Source organism: Coniophora puteana, assembly GCF_000271625.1.
Source record: "Coniophora puteana RWD-64-598 SS2 unplaced genomic scaffold CONPUscaffold_13, whole genome shotgun sequence".
Classification (NCBI taxonomy): Eukaryota; Fungi; Basidiomycota; class Agaricomycetes; order Boletales; family Coniophoraceae; genus Coniophora; species Coniophora puteana.
Window position 1 is genome coordinate 1026521 of NW_006913065.1, and position 21627 is coordinate 1048147.

The 21627-nt window shown below is 50.8% G+C and overlaps 7 protein-coding genes across 7 annotated transcripts; 3 read left to right on the top strand and 4 right to left on the bottom strand.

The window, feature by feature from the left end:
* Positions 1–704: 704 nt before the first annotated feature.
* CONPUDRAFT_168586 (uncharacterized protein) lies at positions 705–1774 on the bottom strand (the record flags this gene model as incomplete). The annotated part of the gene is made up of 5 exons (XM_007774979.1): positions 1717–1774; positions 1419–1584; positions 1221–1364; positions 1127–1163; positions 705–1098 (listed from the first exon to the last, which is right to left on the bottom strand). Coding segments are annotated over exons 2-5 (642 nt in total), but the record flags the coding sequence as incomplete, so codon positions are not given.
* Positions 1775–2255: 481 nt separating this feature from the next.
* Positions 2256–3444, top strand: CONPUDRAFT_84717 (uncharacterized protein; the record flags this gene model as incomplete). Its single annotated transcript, XM_007774980.1, has 3 exons — positions 2256–2331; positions 2387–2505; positions 2560–3444. Coding segments are annotated over 3 exons (942 nt in total), but the record flags the coding sequence as incomplete, so codon positions are not given.
* Positions 3445–5504: 2060 nt separating this feature from the next.
* Positions 5505–15812, top strand: CONPUDRAFT_146566 (uncharacterized protein; the record flags this gene model as incomplete). The annotated part of the gene is made up of 7 exons (XM_007774981.1): positions 5505–5790; positions 5838–8965; positions 9026–9100; positions 9156–11894; positions 11946–13899; positions 13956–15254; positions 15661–15812. The coding sequence occupies 7 exons, from the start codon at positions 5505–5507 to the stop codon at positions 15810–15812; spliced, it is 9633 nt and encodes a 3210-aa protein (XP_007773171.1).
* A 249-nt stretch (positions 15813–16061) lies between these two features.
* Positions 16062–17255, bottom strand: CONPUDRAFT_76413 (uncharacterized protein; the record flags this gene model as incomplete). The annotated part of the gene is made up of 6 exons (XM_007774750.1): positions 16062–16182; positions 16238–16574; positions 16687–16818; positions 16899–17054; positions 17112–17157; positions 17211–17255. The coding sequence occupies 6 exons, from the start codon at positions 17253–17255 to the stop codon at positions 16062–16064; spliced, it is 837 nt and encodes a 278-aa protein (XP_007772940.1).
* A 250-nt stretch (positions 17256–17505) lies between these two features.
* On the bottom strand, positions 17506–18125 carry CONPUDRAFT_158003 (uncharacterized protein; the record flags this gene model as incomplete). Its single annotated transcript, XM_007774982.1, has 4 exons — positions 17506–17742; positions 17838–17893; positions 17991–18036; positions 18096–18125. The coding sequence occupies 4 exons, from the start codon at positions 18123–18125 to the stop codon at positions 17506–17508; spliced, it is 369 nt and encodes a 122-aa protein (XP_007773172.1).
* A 232-nt stretch (positions 18126–18357) lies between these two features.
* On the top strand, positions 18358–19011 carry CONPUDRAFT_84718 (uncharacterized protein). Its single transcript, XM_007774983.1, has 5 exons — positions 18358–18489; positions 18551–18573; positions 18631–18683; positions 18746–18769; positions 18822–19011. The coding sequence occupies exons 1-5, from the start codon at positions 18368–18370 to the stop codon at positions 18870–18872; spliced, it is 273 nt and encodes a 90-aa protein (XP_007773173.1). The 5' UTR covers positions 18358–18367; the 3' UTR covers positions 18873–19011.
* CONPUDRAFT_139488 (pali-domain-containing protein) lies at positions 18994–20339 on the bottom strand. Its single transcript, XM_007774984.1, has 5 exons — positions 20271–20339; positions 19982–20210; positions 19866–19926; positions 19714–19806; positions 18994–19653 (listed from the first exon to the last, which is right to left on the bottom strand). Exons 2-5 carry the CDS (start codon positions 20153–20155, stop codon positions 19307–19309), a joined length of 675 nt encoding a protein of 224 aa, XP_007773174.1. The 5' UTR covers positions 20156–20210; positions 20271–20339; the 3' UTR covers positions 18994–19306.
* Positions 20340–21627: the final 1288 nt, after the last annotated feature.

Here is a 21627-nt window from a genome sequence, read left to right on the forward strand (position 1 = left end):
CTCGATCGGTCTGCAACGACTTAGAACGTCACCATGATAAACAACTTTCGCTCTGAGGTCGAGACGACAAATCACGGGCGAAAAGGCAAGGTGAGAACAGTGAACAGGTTACTCGAGTCGGGAAGCGGAGGCCGGCCCTAAGCATACGCGCCTACCCGGTAATTGACGCGTCTTGACGCGCGTCGACGCGTCCAACACAAGTCCAACGTATTGATCCCTCGCCTCTCTCATGCCTTCTCTTTGAACTACTCCGCTTCCTCCCTTGAACTTGAAATCCGATGCATGCTTTGCTAAATGCAGACTCGATCACCTCGGGGGATGACATCTATGACATTGACCGTCCGAGCTGAACCCAGCAAAGCACCTCTACTACGTTTCCACCGCGGGCGTACTTAGATGTGGATGCGCATGGGATGGGATGGGATGGGATGGGGATTTCATGTTGTTTGCTGTACGCTTTACACGAATTTCTTTCGAATAAATTTAATGGTCATGATACTTTTCGTTACAGTGAGGGGTTAAGCTTTTAAGGCGAGCCATCCTGCCTTGGCTTGTCGCTGTATATCATACCAGACACTAAATAGGATGTTTCAAAAGGTACAAAGGTACAGTTATAAGAGAATTATTGTCGAATGTCTCATCCTTTATGATCTGACTCGCCACCACCGTCGTCCTCGACACCGACATTCTCGACGTATCTTTGCGTGTTCTCTTCCGTAGTGCCCTCCCAGCTCATAGTCTCCGTCTGCCATGCCTTCCAGCTGGGCATCGTCCGCTGAGTCGACATCAATTGGCCGATCAGCTCAGGCTGAGGTGCAGAAAGGAAGAGTTGAGGACCAGACTCAGGAGCAATATCGGGTGACGGTGAGTATCTATTTGCAGACAGTGCGTGAAGCCCCTGGTGAGGTCCGGAAGGCTGCGGCGGGGCCTCTCGCTTGAACGTGAACGATTCTCCACCTTCTCCCTCGTTTACCACACCGGAAGTGAGCATCCACTCCTGCCAATGTCCGGATATTGGGACAGCGGGCGATGGTTGCAGAAAGTTCTTCCCGCAGACCATGTATTCGTGGACGAGCAGCGGCTTTGCCGTGGAACTGCCTTTCGCTGGGGCCCGGGGAAGCTCTGGCGTAGCTATCAAAGTAAACGAAGATATACTTCCCAAGCTAATTCACTGTCAATAGATAAAACAAGAACAGATCTTTAGAGGGAGTGGGACTCACCTTAGGCTCATAGCGAATGAAGAACATCAACGCATCGAATGCTACGTGATGAGTTGGACACATCATCAACCCGTTACGGGGTTCATGCTCAGGCGACGCTTTGGCACCCGCTGGAATCCATCCTACCTGTTGGAGATGAGCCCACTAGAAAGAACATTAGTGGTTCCGCGCATCAATTCAGCTGCACATAGGACGAACCTCTCTGAGATTCGAGCGAGGACGATATAGCAATGTTGCAGCGATGAGCCGTGCCCGCAGACTATACATAACTTTCTCCCAAGGAACTGATCGCGCTCATCTAGGCCCGTATTGAATGCTGTGGTGTCAGAGTGTCCCGACTCTGTCTCAACGGGGCGAGCAAGTTCTGTGGGTGGGGATAATGCGGTATTGGGAAGAGGATAGGGGGTAAGGTGAGACATGGCGACGAGCGAAAGCGATAATTTATGTGATGTATCAGCCGAAATGCAATACTGGGTATGTGGTTAACCTCTCATACCAGCTTGTTTTGCTAGCGATTTAGACGAAGTGGGTGGGGATATAGCGACAGCTGCGACATGACAATCCAGAGCGCTGTCATATAGGGCTTGATATAGGGGTTACTCTCGGCAAGCGGGAGCCGGCCCTAAGCATACGCGCCTACCTGATAATTGACGCGTCTTGACGCGCGTCGACGAGTCCAACATTGAAATATTGGTCTCTCGCCTCTCTCATGCCTTCTCTTTGAACTGCTCTGCTTCCTTCTTTGAGCTTGAGACTCAATGCTTGCTTTGCTAAATTCAGACTCGATCACCTCGGGGGATGACATCTATGACATTGATCGTCCGAGTCGAGCCCAGCAAAGCATCCCTACTACGTTTCCACCTCTGGCGTTAAAACGGGCACGAAAATTGGATCCGAACAAGGCTTGTTGCGCAGTCACGAACACGCGAAAGGACGTGGTGACCTTCCCCTTGCTCCCGTTGGATTCAGGCGATAGAACTGTACTCGCTCGTCACCTTGTCCTTCGTTTACTCATCTCACTGAATTTATCACTAGCTCACCCAGCTTGAATATGCGTGGGGAATGGGATGGCGAAGGCTGGACGTTAGTAGTCCTTTCAATGCAATGTTCGGTTCGTGGCCCTCCTTTGGTCGCATGGACATTCCATCCTGATCATACTGAACTAGTCACAAAGGAATGGCGCCAGCAATTTATTGACAATCGTTGGCTTTTGTTTCCTGAACCACATATCATTCTGTCATTGTTGAAATTAGCTCAAGAGCAGAATCCGGTGAAGCTTAAAAAGGTGCGCAAGCACTAAGACACCTTGTTTACGCCTCAAGCTCACTCTTTCACAAAGTACTTCCAACAGCAGACGACGTTTAAATACTACCCTGTTCCTCAGCCCTCGCTTCGAGACGAGGTCATTGTCGTGAAGCCGTACCGTGGTGGTGCCCATACTGTTCACACATATCCGTTCGCAACTCTTGGTCCAATCGTCACTCACGTGCGGCCACATTTCGTCGTAGAAAACACGTATGCAAAGTACTCAGCGGTGAAGGGTTACGAATCTCGTGACGTGACGCGTGCCTTCCAAGCCGCTCTCGACATGCACTACCCGGGGCATGATTATACGGCGGTCAACTTGTTTTTCAAACTCTCGCAGGCTTCAAAGAAGTGGGCGAGGCGTGAAGTCGCTCCTACCTTCAGGCGTCACGTTCGCACGTCCAGACGGCTTCTACCAGTGTACAGAGTGGTCTCTGAGTGGGGGACCGAAAGTACCGTCTCCGTGCCAAAGGAAACAGAACCATTTGACCGCATCGAGTGGATCAAAGGCATCGCGCGATGGCAGGTCGGGGCTACATTGGAGGCTGATGTCGACGGGTGGGAATTAAACGTGTACAATGATGCCCAGGTCGTCGACTACAGGTCTGAGCCGGAGCCTGTCTTCATACCGATTCCCGTGGATACGTGGCACAGCTGGTGTCCGTCATGGCAGCGTGATCCTAAAGGGAACCATTTGAAGGACAGTACATACTTCTCTAGCAACGACTGGGCTGCACTCGAGTTTCGTGTCCTTTTGCCCTGTGCACGGCCCGGGGATTGATACCATCGGTTTCCTTGTAGACGGCTCAAACTCCTTGTATGATTTGATATCCTGTAAGATACTCTCGACTAGTCCCCCAATATCCCGCGTCAACCCTGTTTTCGTTACAGCTTTTGTTTCAGTGTTTTCTATGTTCACAAGACAGAAACTCTGTTTCGTCCACCCGTTGAAAGGACAATACGCTAGGACCAAGGTATGTCTAGCCGATACGTATGATGTGTGAGGTCACTCAAAGATTCATTCGAATCAGCCTCGTAGAGCGCTGAATATGAATCTTCGCTGGCTTTTCCATCACCACTGCTCACAATCCCTCCAGCGTGCAGTAGGCCTACTTCATTCCATTGATCACATGCCAGGAACTTAGCAGCAGTACTTTACATACACGGATGGTACTGTCCAGGCCCTTACTTTACTAGCTTCTCGTAGCCCGACCATTAGTGGCTCTCACTCGACGTAGTTACGTTTATCTTCTTGTTCTTACGTACTTTTCCCTGCAATGGCAGCGATGAATTACAAAAAAAAAAAAAAAAAAAGAAGAAAAAAGGATGGTACTGTCATGGTAGTGGTTATTTATCAACAAGACACCGCGCTATGTATCTATATCATGCGCCGCTGGATCCGACACCTTAGTTTCTATCGAAGTTAACATTAATGTTATGTCGCAAAGTTGAGTTAGCGGTCGCAATCGGTCGCAATGGATACTGGCGATTCCGTTCAATTGTAATCAGTTGCAATCACCTTGGAACGTAACTAACACTCACAATTTTGATCGAAATAAACTTTGCGACATAATGGGTTCTCATATACATACTGTACGGCATATCAGAATTTGCTTGAGGGTTAAACGTTAACGTTAATTAGCTGAGTGCAAAAACGCACGATAGATAATTCCGTGTATATAACAAACAAAGTATCACGTCCGGGATGAGCACCGCAGGCCACGATCAAAAGGACCCATGCATCATATCAAAATGTCAAAGCAAATGTCAACAAAAGCCTACCATAAATTTGAATAATATCGAGTTATTTTTACGACGCGAAGCGAGGGCCGGCGGCTGCAGTTCAACTTCTCTCCGCCTCTCTCCGTTCTTGACCGACTCATCGACATCCGGAGACTTCGTTGCTTTATCGAGGGTTTATATCATTTCGTAGACGCTTCTCGATCTCGACCGGGTGCAACAATTGCCATGATGAACAAGCACTCTGAGAGCGAGACGACACGGGCGAAAAGGCAAAGCAACTTCGTAAATTCTTTTGGCGACGTCAATCCTGCAGCTAGACGCGCCGAACAACACTCGCTGGACCGCCCATCTTAGAAGGTCTCACAGCAACGGCGGAGTTGTGTTTGTGTCTGCCCAGTCTCTTTTGTATACCCTTTAGAGGAGGACAGACTTTAAAAAACCGACTCGCAGGTTGGATGGTATCAAACACCAGTTCCATAGTCAAGATTCGGCACTTTGCCTTAGCTTGCCTATGCGAACTGGCGTGCATTCATCGGGACATGAGCTATTGCAGTAGAATGGCTAATAAGCCTTCATACATGCGGTTTAACCTTGACACTGGGCTGGGAGATCTTGGACGTTGGGTGAGTTTTTGATGCATAAAGAGCACTTACTACGCCATGCTAACCAAATCAGACACTCGTTCGTCGACGGGCCACGTGAAGTGTAACAATCTGGAGTTTAGTCCATGAGGCAACTTCACTCCTACGCGAAGCAGCAGCGATATCGTGCATACGCCGCTTGTCATGCGTATGCAGTTGCCACAGATCGTGAGCCATGCCTCGTAGAGAGGGAAAGCCTAATTTTGATAGGCAATTACTACACCTGTGTGTACGGGAAGTAGGGGCGCCATCAAGGTCAAAGACTTGATTTGAAAATATCAATGGGCTTGCCCAATCAGTCTAACGTTATTTTACACGACTTCTATCGCACTCGCAAAATGCTTGACTTGGATGCTTTGCAACGATCGTGAACTTCAAGTGCAACCTCAAAGAGTGCAGCGACACGTGTCAAACGGATGCACATAGGAGAGTAAGCTTCAAGGGAGTTTTGCGTGCCTCGTGTTGGCGGCGAACTCGTCGATACGGCTTCTCGTGTCGCTCACATCTAGCTGCGGATTCTATCGAGCGCTCGGACTTGAACGGATGCCCCTCGTCCTCTTGCCTCTCCCACGGCCTTTTTGACCTCGACACCATCATGGACGACCAGGACGCCCACCTTGCGGACCTTCGCTACATCATTAACCATGTTTTCATGCCTTTGAAACTCCCGCGGCAGTCAGATCACGACGTGTTAAAAGAAGGAGCTTTGGCACATTTGACATCCAGAGTCGCAAGATCTTTCCGCTCTTATGTTCCCCCACAATATTTGCTGACATGGGATGCTGTAACCATCATGCTCTCTCACCTACATAAGTCTGCCAGTAAATCCTATTTGTCCGCCGATACAATCCGTTATCAGCTTCAGTCCATGGAAGCCGGAGGTGCGTATTGGCTTTAGCGGGTCAGACGGGACCTAATTGTCCTATAGACTTGCGCGTTTTCTACAGCCGACGTCAAAATGCCGGGCTCATCGTCCGGAAAGCATGGGACTGTATCATTTTCGAATCGTTTGAAGCTTCCCCTTCTCCAGATGCCGTCATGCAGGTCACGGGAAAACTTCTTTGTTCTTTTCCAGGGCCAGCGGTGAGCATCTCAAATACTGTAGGCCAAGAACCGGAATTCCTCGATCAACTGTCGAAGTTTCTGGAGGGATTAGACGAGGAAGAATTTCTAGACGCAATTCCTCACACGAGCAAAGCCGGAGTTCTTGTTCCAGAAACCCGAGACTCGATCAACCCCCGATATGTTACCGAGTTGTTGACGGGCATTCTCCTTGGATTCGGCACCCCCGCCGACGTTCCTCGAGTGTCCAAGCGCATTGGGGACGATGTCCAATGGTTAAACGCGGAGCTGCCGTGGAGGCGGTCTCCCCTCTGGCTCGTCATCAGGGTCTCCTTGCAAACCACGCTTTCCAGGATCACTGGCGGTCTGCTCGTATATAAATCATTCATCCTGTTCCTGATCACCGACATCGTCCAGCGTGTCATCAACGACTACCTTCCGCGTTTCTCCGATGAAGTACTCTTCCAGATGTCGGCAAAGATGGGTCGTAGGCTTCATAAGCTTGGGTCGTCTGCTCTTCCAGGGCTCGCGAAGATTACGTGCAAGGTTGCCAAAGCAGCCCGAAACGCGTTGGAAGAACGCAGCCAAGCCCTGACTCCATCCCCTCTTCCCGTGCTTCAGCTCACCACATCTGATTTCGAACGAGACGTGAATTTATCGTTGAAAAATAGTCGATCGTATATTCAACGGGCGTTATCATTCAAAGCGCCTCCAAACCCTCCTTCATTCTTCACTCGAAAACGTGCTCCCCGTGAGCACGATCTGGCAGAGTTCCTCAAGACACTCGGTCGCCGGCTTTCAGAAAATCGAGACGATGAGAGGTATCTTACGCTTATAGACTTCGAAACAGCGGTTCAGAACTCGCTCCACGACGCCAAAGCCTGGTGTGAGACTATAGCGGATGTTGATACAACCTGCATCAACCTTAAGGAGATCATGGATGTGTACCATGACAAGGCTCTGGCACTATACTGTGATAATCCCGAGAACATCTCAGTTATGTATCTGACGCTCCTACTCCTGTGGGTCGCGTTAGACCATCTCGTTCTGGCGAAGATCCCTCTGCTTTGGGATTACTGCCCGGAGTTTAGCCGTACCGTATTCGAGCCTCTCCTTCTCCGAACGCGGCGATCTCGCACGCTGCTTCAAGGTGCTCTAGCCCATCTATCCTCGCGCCACGCCCGCGCGACAAACAGGCCTGTTCTTGAAGGACATATGGATAGCTACTCCTTCCCAGTCCAATATTTTCGCAGCTCCTTCACGCTGCAGGCGCTCAAGAAACAGATCGAAGATGATGCTGAAGTGAAAAAAGAGGAGAAATTGGATGAGCTAGACTGGAAAACACAAGAATACGAACAAATAATGCAGCGGGCTCACAGCCTCACTCACGAGCATGATCAGGATGCATCCGATTCGGATGAAGACGACACATGGGAGGAGTATGAACTTGAAGACCAGCCGTGCTTGAGGTGCGAACTGGAGGACCAGGCCACAGCGATGAAGATTGGCGTCTATGAATGGCCGCTGCCTTCCGACGATCTGCAAGCGATGTGTGCAGTTTTCGAGCTTGACTGCCCCGTACCTTTTGCTGCATGGCGGGATGCTACCTATCACTTTGTCGCCGAAGTCCTTGACCCGAACACGTCAGATGCAGACGGAGAGCAAGACTGGTATGGCGTCCTCGACCCTGACAGTTCGTCCAGGTATTTTCCTTTGATGATATACGCACGTAGTCCTGGGTTCTGCAGACGCATCGCTATGGGGTCGTTGACGAAACCCTTCCGACAGTCTCATTATCGAGTACTCTCTCTGGATGGGAACCCTACTAGCGAATCTGTTGCTGTAGAAAACGCCCTCGAATTCTGGCTTTTTGACACTACTCTCAACCAGCATTCCGCTTGCTGCATTGGTGTTAAAGACGTTGCCGAGTCTTGCACCTTCGATATCCCTGAAGGAACATACTCAAATCTCCAATTCGCCCTGCAGACCACAACTCATACCACGAACGAAGTATTGGCACAGCAATCTGATTGTCACCCTCAGCTATCTCTCCGTGAATATTGGGCCTACGCAAGCCTCCGTAGTGGTGCTCGGCTGCAATGGATGAACATCCTCCGGGTGCTTAGGGACCGGTCGCTGAACTTTCGTGAGGTAGAGGTTTACCTTCTATGCGTCCAAGCGTCTCTCCAGGTCGGACCTCTCGATGTCGATTCTTTTGCATCCTGGCACTCTCTTCTACACGAGAGGGAGTTTTGCTCGTCGTTGATTCAGGAGCTGAGTAAGCTCCTTGCTGACATACGGCAGAACTGGCTCGAGCTTTTCTCCATGCTCCTAGTCATTGATATTCTGCTGAGAGTTATATCTTCATCTACAAACAAAGATGTTACTCGAGCAGCATACCTAACGCTTCGGGAATGCCGTTCAGTGAGCATTGCTTGGCTTGACGAGCTTTGCAAGCACCCAGATCGCTCCCGGCATGAACAAATACAGCAACGCATCCACGATGTCGCAGCCGCATGCGTTGTCACCTTTGATACAGAAGCCCTTCACATCAATTCGCTACTCTCCCGAAACGATTCCAATGATGTCGCCCAGCTGGTTAAGGCGTCGATCATTCTTGACGAGTATGCCCCTGCATCGGATGATGGTTTACCGACTAGCTCCGTATTGCTTTCGGAACGAGCGAGGCGCTTGGCTGTAGTCTTGGAACCGTATCTGTACGACCGCATAACACTGGATCGGACAGGACTGGACCAAGCCGTTCGATTTGTCTGGGGTGGGTATCGCCCAGATTACAAGAAACCATGGACCCGTATGAAAGCCGTCGCCAACGCTCGATGGATTACATGCAGGACACTTCAGACTACCGAGCAATGTTCTCAGACAGTACAGTATGACCTCTTGAGTGGCGCCCTGCTCATAGACGGCAAGACTTTCGCAAGGCTACCCTCATCCATCACTCATCATCCGACATATACTCAGCTATTCTCCGAGGTGAGCTGAGTTGTTCTATGCTATGTTTATGATGATCTGATGCTAAATAATGCTGCTAAGCAAATCCTAGAAGTCGTCCCCAGCGATCTGCCTGGCATGCAATACACAACTAGGGGCCATATTGAGAATCACCAGGTAGCTTTTTCAATCACGTCGGGTTACCAATGAGTGCTTATCTATTTGAGCTTAGGTGTTCTTTGGGCTAGTTGATGACATGCCAGTAATCAGAGCGAAGCGGGTCGCGGGTGGACCTCTCTTAGAACTCATCCCATCCGAACGATTGCGAGGCGATATCCCTCTTCCTTACGTGGATGGACATACCCATTGGCTCAATTTGGCCTCACGTGTCATCGAAGTTCGGCCTACACATCGCAGATGGGAGTCGTCGGGCAAATCGGATTGGCGCATCCATTTCTCGTCTCACCGCTCTCGCATGGTTCGAAAGTTGCAATCGGGAGCGGTTTCCCAAATAATTGACCTCTCCAGTTCTACGCGCAGCATGCTATCCCGGTACTTGGATCCCATCGAATTGTCGGCATATCAGGTTGTGATATGGACGCCAGGCGCTCCTTTGGAGAAGTTGCTTGTTGAACTACCGCGCTCGGGATTCTCATTCTTCCTCAACCCTGAGGGCAAGCTACAGTCGCGTGAGCTTACTAACTTCGTCGTCGACACAAACCAGTCAACGGGGACAATGATTGGGCTGCAAAGCCAACTTGTTCTGGCGCCAAACCCATTAGACGACTGTAGTGGTGAAGAGATGCGTCGTGTGATTATTCCACGAGGATCCATCTCATATACAACTTCATCGCGACACCCTCGCATTTCCATCCAAAACCCCGAATCCCTGACCAGAGTCTCCTACGATATCTACAAGGTAGACACGCTTCTCGGCCGACTGGAGCTCGATGGCCTCTCAAGCATAACCTCCCGTCTTTATAAGGTCTACCTTCATGCCATCAGTACTCAGTGCCTACCAGATTCCTTGACTCAGCGCACAGGAACTGAAGAAGCTCTGCGTGAACTTCGCTCGGCAGCGTGCTTGTCCTTCAGCTTGCTTCATGACGAGGATATTGTCCTGCTTAGGTGCATATCAGGACTTACGCCCCGTCGCCGCTATTATCCGCCTGCGCGCGAACGAATGCAAAGCGTGCTCTGGGGGAAGCTCAGTTCTATAGCTCAGCATGAAGGTTTTCGTGAAGCGGTGGCTAGCATTTTGACGCACGCCAAACGCATGAACACCATCGATTCCACGTTATGTCATGCAATATCAGGTCTCGAAAGGTCAGAAGAGGGAAGTACCGACTCCCCAAAGTTAATTTGTCGAGCAAAACTTCGCAGACAATTCGTTCAGCGGGACGGGTTTGCTAGCCTCGAATGCGATGCTCAGGACTCAGATACTGTCCACAACTCTCAATGGGATGTCTCACGCGAAGTTTTGGTCCAGCAAGTTTCGGCCACGTCTGCTATGGTATTCCGTTGGTCGAGAAGGTTATCGGTGCCCCCACCTCCAGATTTGTTCGACGTGATGAAGTCGATTTCTTCCGGGTCCACCTTGGAAAGGCACCACTGTTCGTCTTTGCAATATAGCCGTATCTGGCTCTCAGAGCCAAAGATCATCTGGCTCACTGCCCTGGAGTTATGCCGAAAGGCGCCAAACAAGTTCCAACTTCTTTTTACCCTGCCATCGATGTCATATAGTAATCACTATCACGAGAAACAGGAACTGATAGCAGCCTTGTTCGGCATCGCTTACGGGGCTTCCACTGGCCCGGCACCCTCAAACATTCTGCATTCGTCCTACACTCTCGATGATGGAACAAAGTTGGATGCCGATGCCCTAAGCAGGGTCATATCGGCACACTGTCGCTCTCTTCGTAACTGTCCAGAAGGGACCTGGACTCGAAGCAAAGGCGAAAGCCACGGCACGTTTCAAATTCGACAAACTAAATCTCACTCGTTTAAGATGTCGAAGCTCAAGCCTAGATTGCTGGATTCCTTTCTTTCACAATTGAAGATGGGAGACATGCCTCAGCAGCCGCCTGGAGAATTCGTACTCTACTTCGACTTTGACAAATTGTTGTCGGAAGTTCGCCGCTTATTTATCAGCTGGTGGCGGAACAAGGAACTACAAGTCTATGCTGCAAGACTTCAAAGGCAGCTCTCTCAGACTGCTTGGTCCACTATGCGTACTCAAAGGTATGATTCGGCTTGCATTCGCTCGGACCTGTTGAATGACAGTCACCCCCCAAGTTACTCCTTCCTGCCTGCAAGTAGAGGGCCGGAAACTCATCCCACTGGGCTATCCTCTCTCGATCTCCTGTGTCGCACGGTTTGTGGAGGACTTTCATTTCCGGTGTCGCTTCTGGCACAACACTTCGGAGCCAACAGCCACAGTAAATCAGCAACGCAAGATAACCGCCTGCACTCACTAATAACCCGAATTCAGGGCCTTTCGCAAGGTCCTCCCTACAATATCTATAGTGAAAGTCTGGAACAGAGCAGGAAGGCTCTTGCTCAAAATTACCTCTCTGATCCAGAGTGGGAAGACAGCTCAATTATCAGACCTTTGGCTGAAGAGGATCTTCGGCTGTGCAAAGACCGCATGATTCTGTCATGCGACACGATCATACGAGCTCTGGCGCCGCAGACCGATCACGACATGGCTTTAGCCCACACCGGGTTGTGGCCGAGTCTCTCGACTTTATGTCTTTTGCGCTACCTGGACTTGAACCATTTCCCGTCGCTTATGCTACATTGGAAGAGCACGCTTCTGGATTTTGCGCGCATTGTTATCGCTCTGCAAACAAGTCGGCGGCGAGTCGTCATGGCTAAGAGGGGCGACGACCAGGATCTAATACGGGATCTTGAACACACTAAGCAGCAGTGCTACGTGACGACTGCTTGTCCCGACTGGCTTCTTCTGCAGGTGATCTTCTTTTACATGCTTTCGAGGCTCAAAGAGCTGACAATGGTCTAGATTGATGGTGACTTCACGCTACGCGACGTTCAGCACCAGATCGCAGACAAGATGATATCCCAAGGCTCTCATCAAAGCATTACCCTTCAGCTCAACATGGGTGAAGGAAAGTCATCTGTAATTGTGCCCTTAGCTGCGTCAGTCATAGCAGACAAGTCCAAGCTTGTTCGCTTGATTGTCCTCAAGTCGCTGGCTGCTCAGATGGCCCACACCATGGAAAATCGTCTCACCGGTCTTGCGAACCGTCGAGTCTATTACCTACCTTTTACACGTTCCACTCAGCTTGATTCGGAGACGCTCAAAGCAGTAAGATCGGTTTTGGAAGAGTGCAAGGAGAGCGGAGGGATCCTCATTGTGCAACCAGAACATATCTTGTCAATGAAGCTTCGCGCGGTGGAGTGTCAGCTTCCGGGAAAGTCTTCTTCTGCCGCCGCCGCACTCGGTCATCTCCAACGCTGGATATCCAATTATTCTCGGGATATCTTGGACGAAAGCGACGAAATTCTGCATGTCCGCTACCAGCTGGTGTACACCTGCGGCGCACATCAACGGTTACAAGGGCATCCGAATCGATGGACTACCACCCAGGAGATACTGCGACTAGCTCGTGGGCATCTGCACAAACTCTTCTTGAAGGACCCATCCATGTTTTCAACTCAAGGAACGAGTCGGTTTGAGGATGCTCATCCGTCGGCATTTCCACCAGTCCGACTGGTTCAGTCGTCGCCTGCGGCTAGTGAACTACTACAACTTCTCGTGTCCGACGTCTTGGAGGGTCGACTGTCCAACTGCAATCTTCATCACTTTGACGAGTCAGAGAGAGACGCGTTCGAGATGTTCATCTCGGAGCCATCCGTGACCATCGAGGCACAAGGACTCTTGTCTGATCTTCGCGCACGAGACACATTGGACGAGAACGTTTGGAGCTTGGCTTTACTACTTCGTGGGCTCATAGCTCATGAAATCCTAATATTCTGTCTCCGGGATAAGCGGTACCGTGTCGATTATGGCCTTGACCTGCGCCGTTCAATGTTGGCCGTCCCTTATCGTGCCAAGGACGTCCCTTCCACTACCGCGGAGTTTGGACACCCCGACGTTATCGTTCTCCTTACTTGTCTTAGCTATTATCTCTCGGGTCTTTCAGAGACACAGCTCGAATTGTGTATTCGATTTCTTCTCATCAGCGACAATCCAGCATCTGTATACGAAGATTGGATCTCAGTTGTAGCGGCTTCCGACCTTCCCGAATCGTTAAAGTCCTTCAAAGGCCTCAATGCTGACTCAGTGGATCAACGACGCTTCCTCTCTGGAGTTTTCGGACATAATCAAGCAACCATCGACTTCTACTTGCGCACCGTTGTCTTCCCTCAGCAGGCAAAGGAATTCGAGAGCAAGCTGGTGACCTCAGGGTGGGATATCGTAGAGCCAAAGAGTCACATCACCACCGGTTTCAGCGGTACGAACGACTTCCAGCACCTTTTACCGACACACATTCTCCAAAGAGACCCCGAGCATCAGCTCTCCACAAACGCCCGTGTTCTCGACTACATGTTGCGGGATGAGAATGATCACTACGAGACGTTCGCCTTTCCCGACGGGTTGCGCTTCGTGGAGAAGCTGGCGCAGACGCAGCCGAAAGTTCGCATGTTGCTCGATGTCGGCGCGCAGATGCTGGACGTCAAAAACAAGGAGCTGGTTGACCGTTGGCTGGGGTGCGAATCCCCAGAAGAAACAATTGCTGCAGTTTACGTCAATGATCAAGATGAGTTGACCGTTTTACACCGGAACGGGCACGAAGAGCCATTGTCGAACTCGCATGTCAATCAACATCTTGGACAATGCGTAGTCTACCTTGATGATGCGCACACTCGGGGCATGGACGTCAGATTGCCCTCCGGATTTCGGGCTGCTGTAACTCTCGGGCCAAAAGTCACGAAAGATCGGCTAGCTCAAGGTAGGCCCCAATCATAATTTTGCTCGCCTCATCACTGATTTTTATTCCTTGTGAAGGGTGTATGCGTATGCGTCGTCTGGGCTCAGGCCACTCAATTGCTTTCTTCGCCCCCCCAGAGGTAGAAACGAAAATCCGCCAGGTTGCCACGAGGAAGATAGTAAGCAAGTTTACTGTTGAAGATGTGTTGCTTTGGGTCATCTCGGAGACATGTGCGGAACTCAAATCGCGAGCGCCCCAGTGGGCGTACCAGGGCATTGATCATGATAATCGCTACAAGGCTTGGACAGAGTTCGTCAAAGCGGAGTCCTCCGATGGAACAGAGCTTCAAAACCTCCGACAAGTGTGGATTCAGAAGGAGATGCGTACGCTTGAACAACTCTACGGCATTCGCTCAGCCTGCATTGTGCACCCGCTCAAAGATATAACGAGATTTCCTGGTATCCACCAGCGTTGTGTCAAACTTGGTCTTGCCCCCAGTTCTGTGGAGCAGGAAGTTGCACTAGACGAGGAGCAAGAGAGGGAGGTATTACACGAGATTGAGCGAGAAGAACAAGTGCACTGTCAGCGTCCGCTTTCTAGATCTCCTCGGCAGCATCACCTTTCAGCAGACATGAAGAATTTCGTCCAGACAGGTTCTTTCGGGTTCTCGCAGCGCTCTGCCTCCTTCATTCCAGCCTTCTCACTCAACCTAACAGGCACCCCAGCTAAGTTTCTGAAAAATATGAAAGGGGAGCTGTGGACGACTAGAGATTTCGCCGAAACCGTTGGGCCATTCCAGTCTCTCGAAATGGACTTCCTCCGCCCCGTTCAGTGGGTTCTTTCGACCGTGCGCCATGATCCTAATGCCAGCAAGGATGCGATATTCGTTCTTATTAGTCCATACGAAGCAAACGAGTTACTTCCTGATATCAGGCGGTGTATGAAAGTCCAATTGCACATTTTCACCCCGCGACTCACGTTGGAGATGGCATCTTGCGACGACCTCCAATTCTTCACGATCCCCCCCGTCGAGTACCCTACCCTCGTACTAACTCGCATCCGCATGGAGCTAATATTGTTTTCTGGCCAACTCTACCTCTCGAGCTACGACGATTACATTGAATTCTGCAAATTCTTGGGTGTATTCGCAAATGACTTGAAAGGCTTACCCGAGCTCCACGTCTCTCATGATGGCTTCATCAACTCTTGGGATCGCCCATCAGGCATTCGAGCGGAGTCTGCGTTTTCGATTAATCCTATACGTCCACTCACCGCTCTAATGGGCGCCCGCCTGAATGGAATGAGCTTTAGCCATACACACATTGGGAAAATACTGAGTGGTAGACTCCTTTTCCCCGAAGACTTTGGTTCAAGTGGTGAGTTGAATTCCTAGTGCCTCAAATCATCTTCTTACCCAACAACAGGCGAGGTTTCAGCTTCTTAATTTACTCGATTGCAGCTGATACGCGAGTAACATATACACTTATAACAACATACTCCGTTACGAGCAATTTTGCCAGTGCTGTTGTCTTTTCTCGTTAACGCTTCTCAAACTGTCCCGAAAAGTCCTTTCGTGGAGAGCATACATAATCTCTTGACCTTCGGGGTGGGACCACGAAGCAGCCCATCTAGAGCTATCGTTCCAGTAGTGTAATACTCGCCATGATACAATAGAGAACGTCAAAATCAGAGTCAGCGAAAAGAGAATAGCGTGCGATTTTCAACATTCGAGCAATACAAGAGATACGCTGTCGAATGTAGCCTCTATCATGTCCTCCATAGCATCACAACCTGAGTTCGCGAGCCCAGTGAAACGGGCTTGCCTGAACCGCCTCGAGATTCGCGAGAGTCCGTCAAGCAAGGCCGATTTCCAAGATGAATCCCGTCTTCCTTGCGAATGGTCTCTGGGAGATGAAGAAGCAACGACGGCATGAAGGACATGACACAGACAGATGACCGAGTCTTTTGTGGATGCGATTGCGAGCTGAGGAGAAAAATCGTCGGCATGGGATTCTGGAGAACTCGAGGGCGAGGAAGAAGAAAGCGAGAAGAAGTCAGACACGGTCTTGTCCAGAGCCTGAAGCGCTTCGGTAGCTAGAGTTTGTTTGATGTTCTGTACGGCGGCTGCGAGACGTTCACCCCCAGCTCCGGAAGGAGTCGGAATTTCTGGTTTGATGCAGAGTTCATCCAATGTGCGGAGGGAGGCATTGAGCAAGACCAGAAACTGCAGTCGAAATTCGGTAAATGGTGAGGAAGTAGTAGGAGAGTTGCTCTGGCAAAATCGTGTTAGTTTCTCGTTGAAACCTAAAAAATTTGAGACGAAGAAATAGTTACGAGTGCTTTTACTAGCGGGACGAACACGGTCGAAACTAGGGTACGCAGGGGATCGTTTGCTTCGACCTGATTATTGTCGTCAAGATTTCCCGATGGACCAATTTTCTCAGCGACAATGCCGGCAGCACACAAGACATGCATCAGTAGCACCGAGACTACTTGAAGCGTCTCAGCGTCCGCGAACAAGGGACTTCCGGGGGAGACTAGATCTTGCACAAAGGGAGAGAGCTCCGCGACGACCTGTAGGGTAATCCTGTTGAAGAGTGCGGCGTCGGGAGCGTCATTAGCAAGAGCTTGCCGGAGAAGATCAAAAGACGAGAGCAGTTGTGAGGGAGACGTCGAGGTGGTGTCTTCTGCGTAGCCTGTGCACGAGAGGAAATTGTGAGGTGTTTTCAATATTCAAGAAGTCAATAGGTTCGATGAAGTTGAGTTTGTAGAGTAAATGAATAGCTAGAGGTTCGTGCGGCGACATACGCTCTTTAAGTTTTTCAAGTAAATTCTTGACGATATCTTCCGGGCTTGGTGCATGCTGGGTAACCCAACGCGTATCTTCTTTTTGGGATGACGATGACAGCTTCGGAGACCAAGATCGTAGTGCAGGAGGTGCTAAAACATCGACGTCTTTGGTTAGATAAACTATGAGTGCACCACATTCACCATCCTGACTTGAGGTGAAGTGAACGCACCAGAGATGGTACCTTCGTGCCCTCGCCGCTTGAGCTGCGATATCTCCCTCTCCAATGCTAACGCCCGCGACTTCCAGTCATCCGAGGTGCTAGAGGATGCCTCTTGCTGAGAACAATTGTCGAGAGGAAACTTGTCCCGTAAAGCGAGTATATGCGCTATCCGCGAAGTTCAATCACAGTAAGAGGGAGCCGGAAGAGCATTGGTGTGCATACAAGCGACCGAAAGTTCGGGAGGCTTTGAAGCCAATGCTGCAACAGCCTGGGACGATCAATGTCAGGCGATGTAATGTGAATAAAGAAAATCCGATTTACAATGGATATTCGCAAGGACTGGCCTGCATGAGCCTGTGGTGGCATGGAGGAAAGCATATTGCACGCGCTAAGGCGCTTGCGGAGTTTCGGAACGGGCTCATCGACATACATTGCGTTCCCGAAATAATACTTCAAACACCTTCATGCAACTCCAAACTGATACTTCGCAATGGCGGGCTCAAAGGTTGATGCAACAGAAGGTATAGAATGAACACTATTAATTAATGCCAGAGCACACTCAAGCGCAGATGAATGTCAATCTATAGATTTTGTGCTCAAAACAAGAGGGGGGAATCTAGTGGTGCGCCTCCGCCTTGGGCTCGTCCTTCTCCAAGAAAGCCAGGAACGTCTCCGCGCCCTCGCCAGCGGTCTCCGTCGTCGTCGTGGCAGCGGCCTTGGGCGCTGCGTCCTTCGAGGGCTCCGACGCGTCGTACGCGTTCAGTTCGGCCGCGACGTCCGAGGGTAGAGAGGGCGCTTTGGGCGCTGGCGGGATGGTGTATTGCTTCACGGCGCCGACGTGGGCATCCTTGGCCTAGTGAACCAAAGCAAACGATAGGCGCGGATTTAGCAGAAGTTTCCGGAACTATGGTGGGGGTCGAGTGGGAATGGTGAAAGAAAGAGACGCACAGGAGGGGGTGCCTTGTACGACTTCAACTCCTTGACATAGAGATCCTGGATGAAGTCTGTGCAAAGCACGAAGGCGTGTTCAGTTTATATTGTCCATCGAGACTGTGCCCACCCAGGCAGGTCGGCGAAAAGCGGAAGCAGGCTTGAACAGACCTTTGCGCGAGACCGCCGACGAGGAGAAGGAGCGGGCACTGCGGACCTAAATGTCCAATGTATGGTTAGCCCAGTCAATGGAGCATGCAGACATAGTGAACGCACCCCGTTGATTGCCTGCCTGAGGAACTTCATGGACGTTATTTGGTGAGGACGAAAAGGTGTAGGTGACAGCGCGTGTGACTCCAGTCAATCACCAAGTCACGACAGCGCGTCACACGCATAACGCCTATCCGTGCCGAACGACGCACGAAAGCCATTTGTTCATCTTCACCCAAGTCTTCATCACATACACCCAGTGAGTGAAGTCCAACCCTCTTGAACTTTGACAAGTTATCTAGCCCTAACGTTCTCAAACTCAATGTAGATAACGCACAATGCTTGCTCGTATTTCACTCTCCACCGCTCGCCGCCTCCCGGCTTCTACTGTTGTTCTGGGCAGCAGGTTCATGTCCAACGTCCGCAGCGACGGCAGTGTCGCATCCTCCAAGGAGTTCGGGTGCGTACATATTCATCTCCCTCGGCTCTTCTCAAACTTACGTTCTTTCGCCTCGTTACAGCAAGCGCGAGGCCGCCCAAGAAAGTATGCATACTCGTCCTTCGAGCTCCACTCTGTAAACCCACTCCAACTCTCTTACAGCCGAGTACGTCCGCAAGCACGAAGCCGAGCTCCTACGCAAGCTCAAGTCCGAGGTTAGCTATCTCTGCTCATGATCTTGCACCCCTTATACGCGTGTGCTAATCTTGCGTTGAAGATCGAGGCCAAGAAGGCCGAGCTCGTATGTTCTAGGCACATTCGTGCCTGAGTATATGCTTACCCACTTTACCCAGGCCGCTCTCGAGCTGCAACACGCCGAGACTGAGAAGAAGAAGGAGCAGTAGATTCTGCACCGACTGCGTCCCCACGCCCCGCTCAAGGAATTCCAAACTCTTTTGAACGATGAGCCACGGAACTATAAATTGTTGATTTTGCATTGTGTTCGCCCTCAAGTAATGCTCCTTGCCAGTCAGCACCCTCTTATAATCATATTTTTGCATCATCATGACTATGATCTGGCGAAACCACAACATTGTGAAAAAGTAATATGACGTCATCACCATTTCAAAGGGTAAACAAAATAAGACAGCATCAAGAGAAAGAAAAGTCTATGCACACGTTCGCAACGTAAACAATCCATAAATTGAGAGCAGAGGTATATGGAAAAAAAATACGTTGGCCGGCCGACATCGTCCAGCCAACAGCAAAATATCCACAAGCAGGCACTTTTCTCAATTCATCCTCCTACCGACCACTGACGCACAGGCATGCCGAGCACTCAGTTGCGCCTGAAGCGCGAGAAGAACCCAGTCTTGGGACCAGACATTTCATACGAGGTTGCGCCCGACATCCTATCGCGGCGGCGACCGAAGCAGACCGTGCACCCAGCGAGGAAGAGAAGAATCATGGCCACGAACGTGAGCCAAAAGCCAGGGCCGGTGATGGTACTCTCGGGAACGCCAAGGTTGCCCATCTCGTGCTTGACCCAGGCGTACAGCGCGATGTCAATGATGAACGCAAGAAGGGCCAAGAGAGCGGCAAGGAAGGAGAGCACGGAGGCGACGAGCGTAACGGTGACATGGGTGGAGAAGGAGAACAGGAGTGCGATGAAGGACACAACGGCGGCTGTAAGAGACATGTGTCTCAGATCTGTAGGAAGCGTGAAGGTATAGGGAGAAGACGCACCGACTGGGTGAACGGCAAGCCCACGAGTCCACGAAGGGTTAATGGTAGCGCTGTTGTGAGTCGTAGACAGGACCTCAACGCCATAACCATGGCCTAGGAATAACGAACGGTGAGCTCCTCGTGACGCAAACAATAGGGGCTACAACACATACCAACGTGCGGGCAGACGCGAGCACCGTTGGAAGTGTAAGCGCAATAGCCCCAGATACCGAACTGTGAGCCGAAGTATTAGTTTCTCGCTTCATCCAACCTGTAGCGTTTGACTTGCCCTAAGCTGTGTGAGTGACCCCTGGCCGCCGGAAACCCCAAGGGAGTTGCCAGTATAGTGAACGCGTGCAAAGTCCAGCGCGGTCAGATAGGGCAAGTTGATGGAGGTAATGATGAGCAGGACGGTAGCCGCTAAGAGGAAGAATATTCCTGGGATGCAGAACGAGCGAGGCATGGCGAAGTTCGAATCAGACTTTCGTACTCTAGGGGAAGCGTGTAACGTTCGTTATCTATGAAAGACAGTCAATATCATTCGAAGGAACTCCGAAAGCTTTGAGCAAATAACGCACGTCAGAGCAAGACTCGTAACCGTCGTGCAATGCGGTGGTGACGGCAAATGGACCGGAAGCAGGAAGCGAGGAGCGCACGCCCCCCTCACGCGTTCGATCACCCCATATTTATACGGCACTTTTGACTTTCTCGGAAGCGGTCAAAAATCATATCATTTGTCAAATAGACCAAAATAGAAACGGCACAAGTCCCTTCGCAAATTTGCGGCTTTTTCTGATCACCGCGGTGGCAAAGGTCGAGTCAAGGCGCACAAACAACAAATGATCTCCCACAAGCATCGCCTTACAACATATGGCGCTTCGAGATAGGCGCTGGTCTGCATGGAGACTGCGCGCAAGGAACTAACACGCCAGCTTCTGTCCGTGGGGTCTTTTCTGCTTCCACCGAGCGTCCCCGCTTCGTGGGGCTCGCCCAATTCAGCCGCGGTTGAAGCGTTGGCGTCTAGAGGGGTGTCGCGGGAGTCGCTCCACCTCTCCATGCATGGCTGTGTTTCGAGGCTCTCGCCCTCCGGCCGGAGCCCTCCAACGCAAACGGTGTCCTATTACAACAGCCCCTTGATTGAGGAATGTACAACCTTGATCACTGCTGAGGTCATCTTACAGGAACGCGGAAGTTAACTTCATCCAGCGCTCGCTTCAAGCTTCAGCCGCCGTTCAACGTTCATGTTCAGACTTTCAACGAACCTTACGAACTCGTCATGCGGCAACATTGTGCTATTGGAGTCCACCGAAAGGGGTTAAGTCGTCGATCGAGGACGGTAACGTCACTTCCGCGTGCAGGTCATACAGGGTCATACAGGGTCAGACAGGGTCATACAGCATTCGGTGCCTGAGGTGAGGTAGGCACCTGGAGAACTGGTGATGTGTCCCACAAAGGCCGCCGAGCCATGACTATAGCGGCCATTTTTCCTCTTCAGAGCTCTATAACACAGCATATTGCAGTGTATGTGTACACCCCTTGCCTTGCACTCCGGTTTTTTATCAAGTGTGCATGTGCTTGATTTATACTATTGCATACTTTCAGGCATCGCACGCATTCTGCTTCCCTTAATCTATAGCCGTACATTGCACGACGTGTTCCGCGCTCGGATGGGCACGCATACATGCGACATGGTTCTGGAATAGCCTTTATTGTAAAAACGACTATCTTCTAAAAACTATCAAGTTCTGCCTACGGGAGATTAGGTAGCCAGCCTCGGCAAACCTCTTTTGCCCCAAGTCACTTCAGGTCCTTCGCATGGAGAAGAGATTGGTGTGAGATGACTGGGATCAGTATCGGATGCAAATGAGACACCTATCGCTGACGGGCGCTCATGTTGCACAATCAGGCACAGGGCTGGCTAAAACGATGGATTTG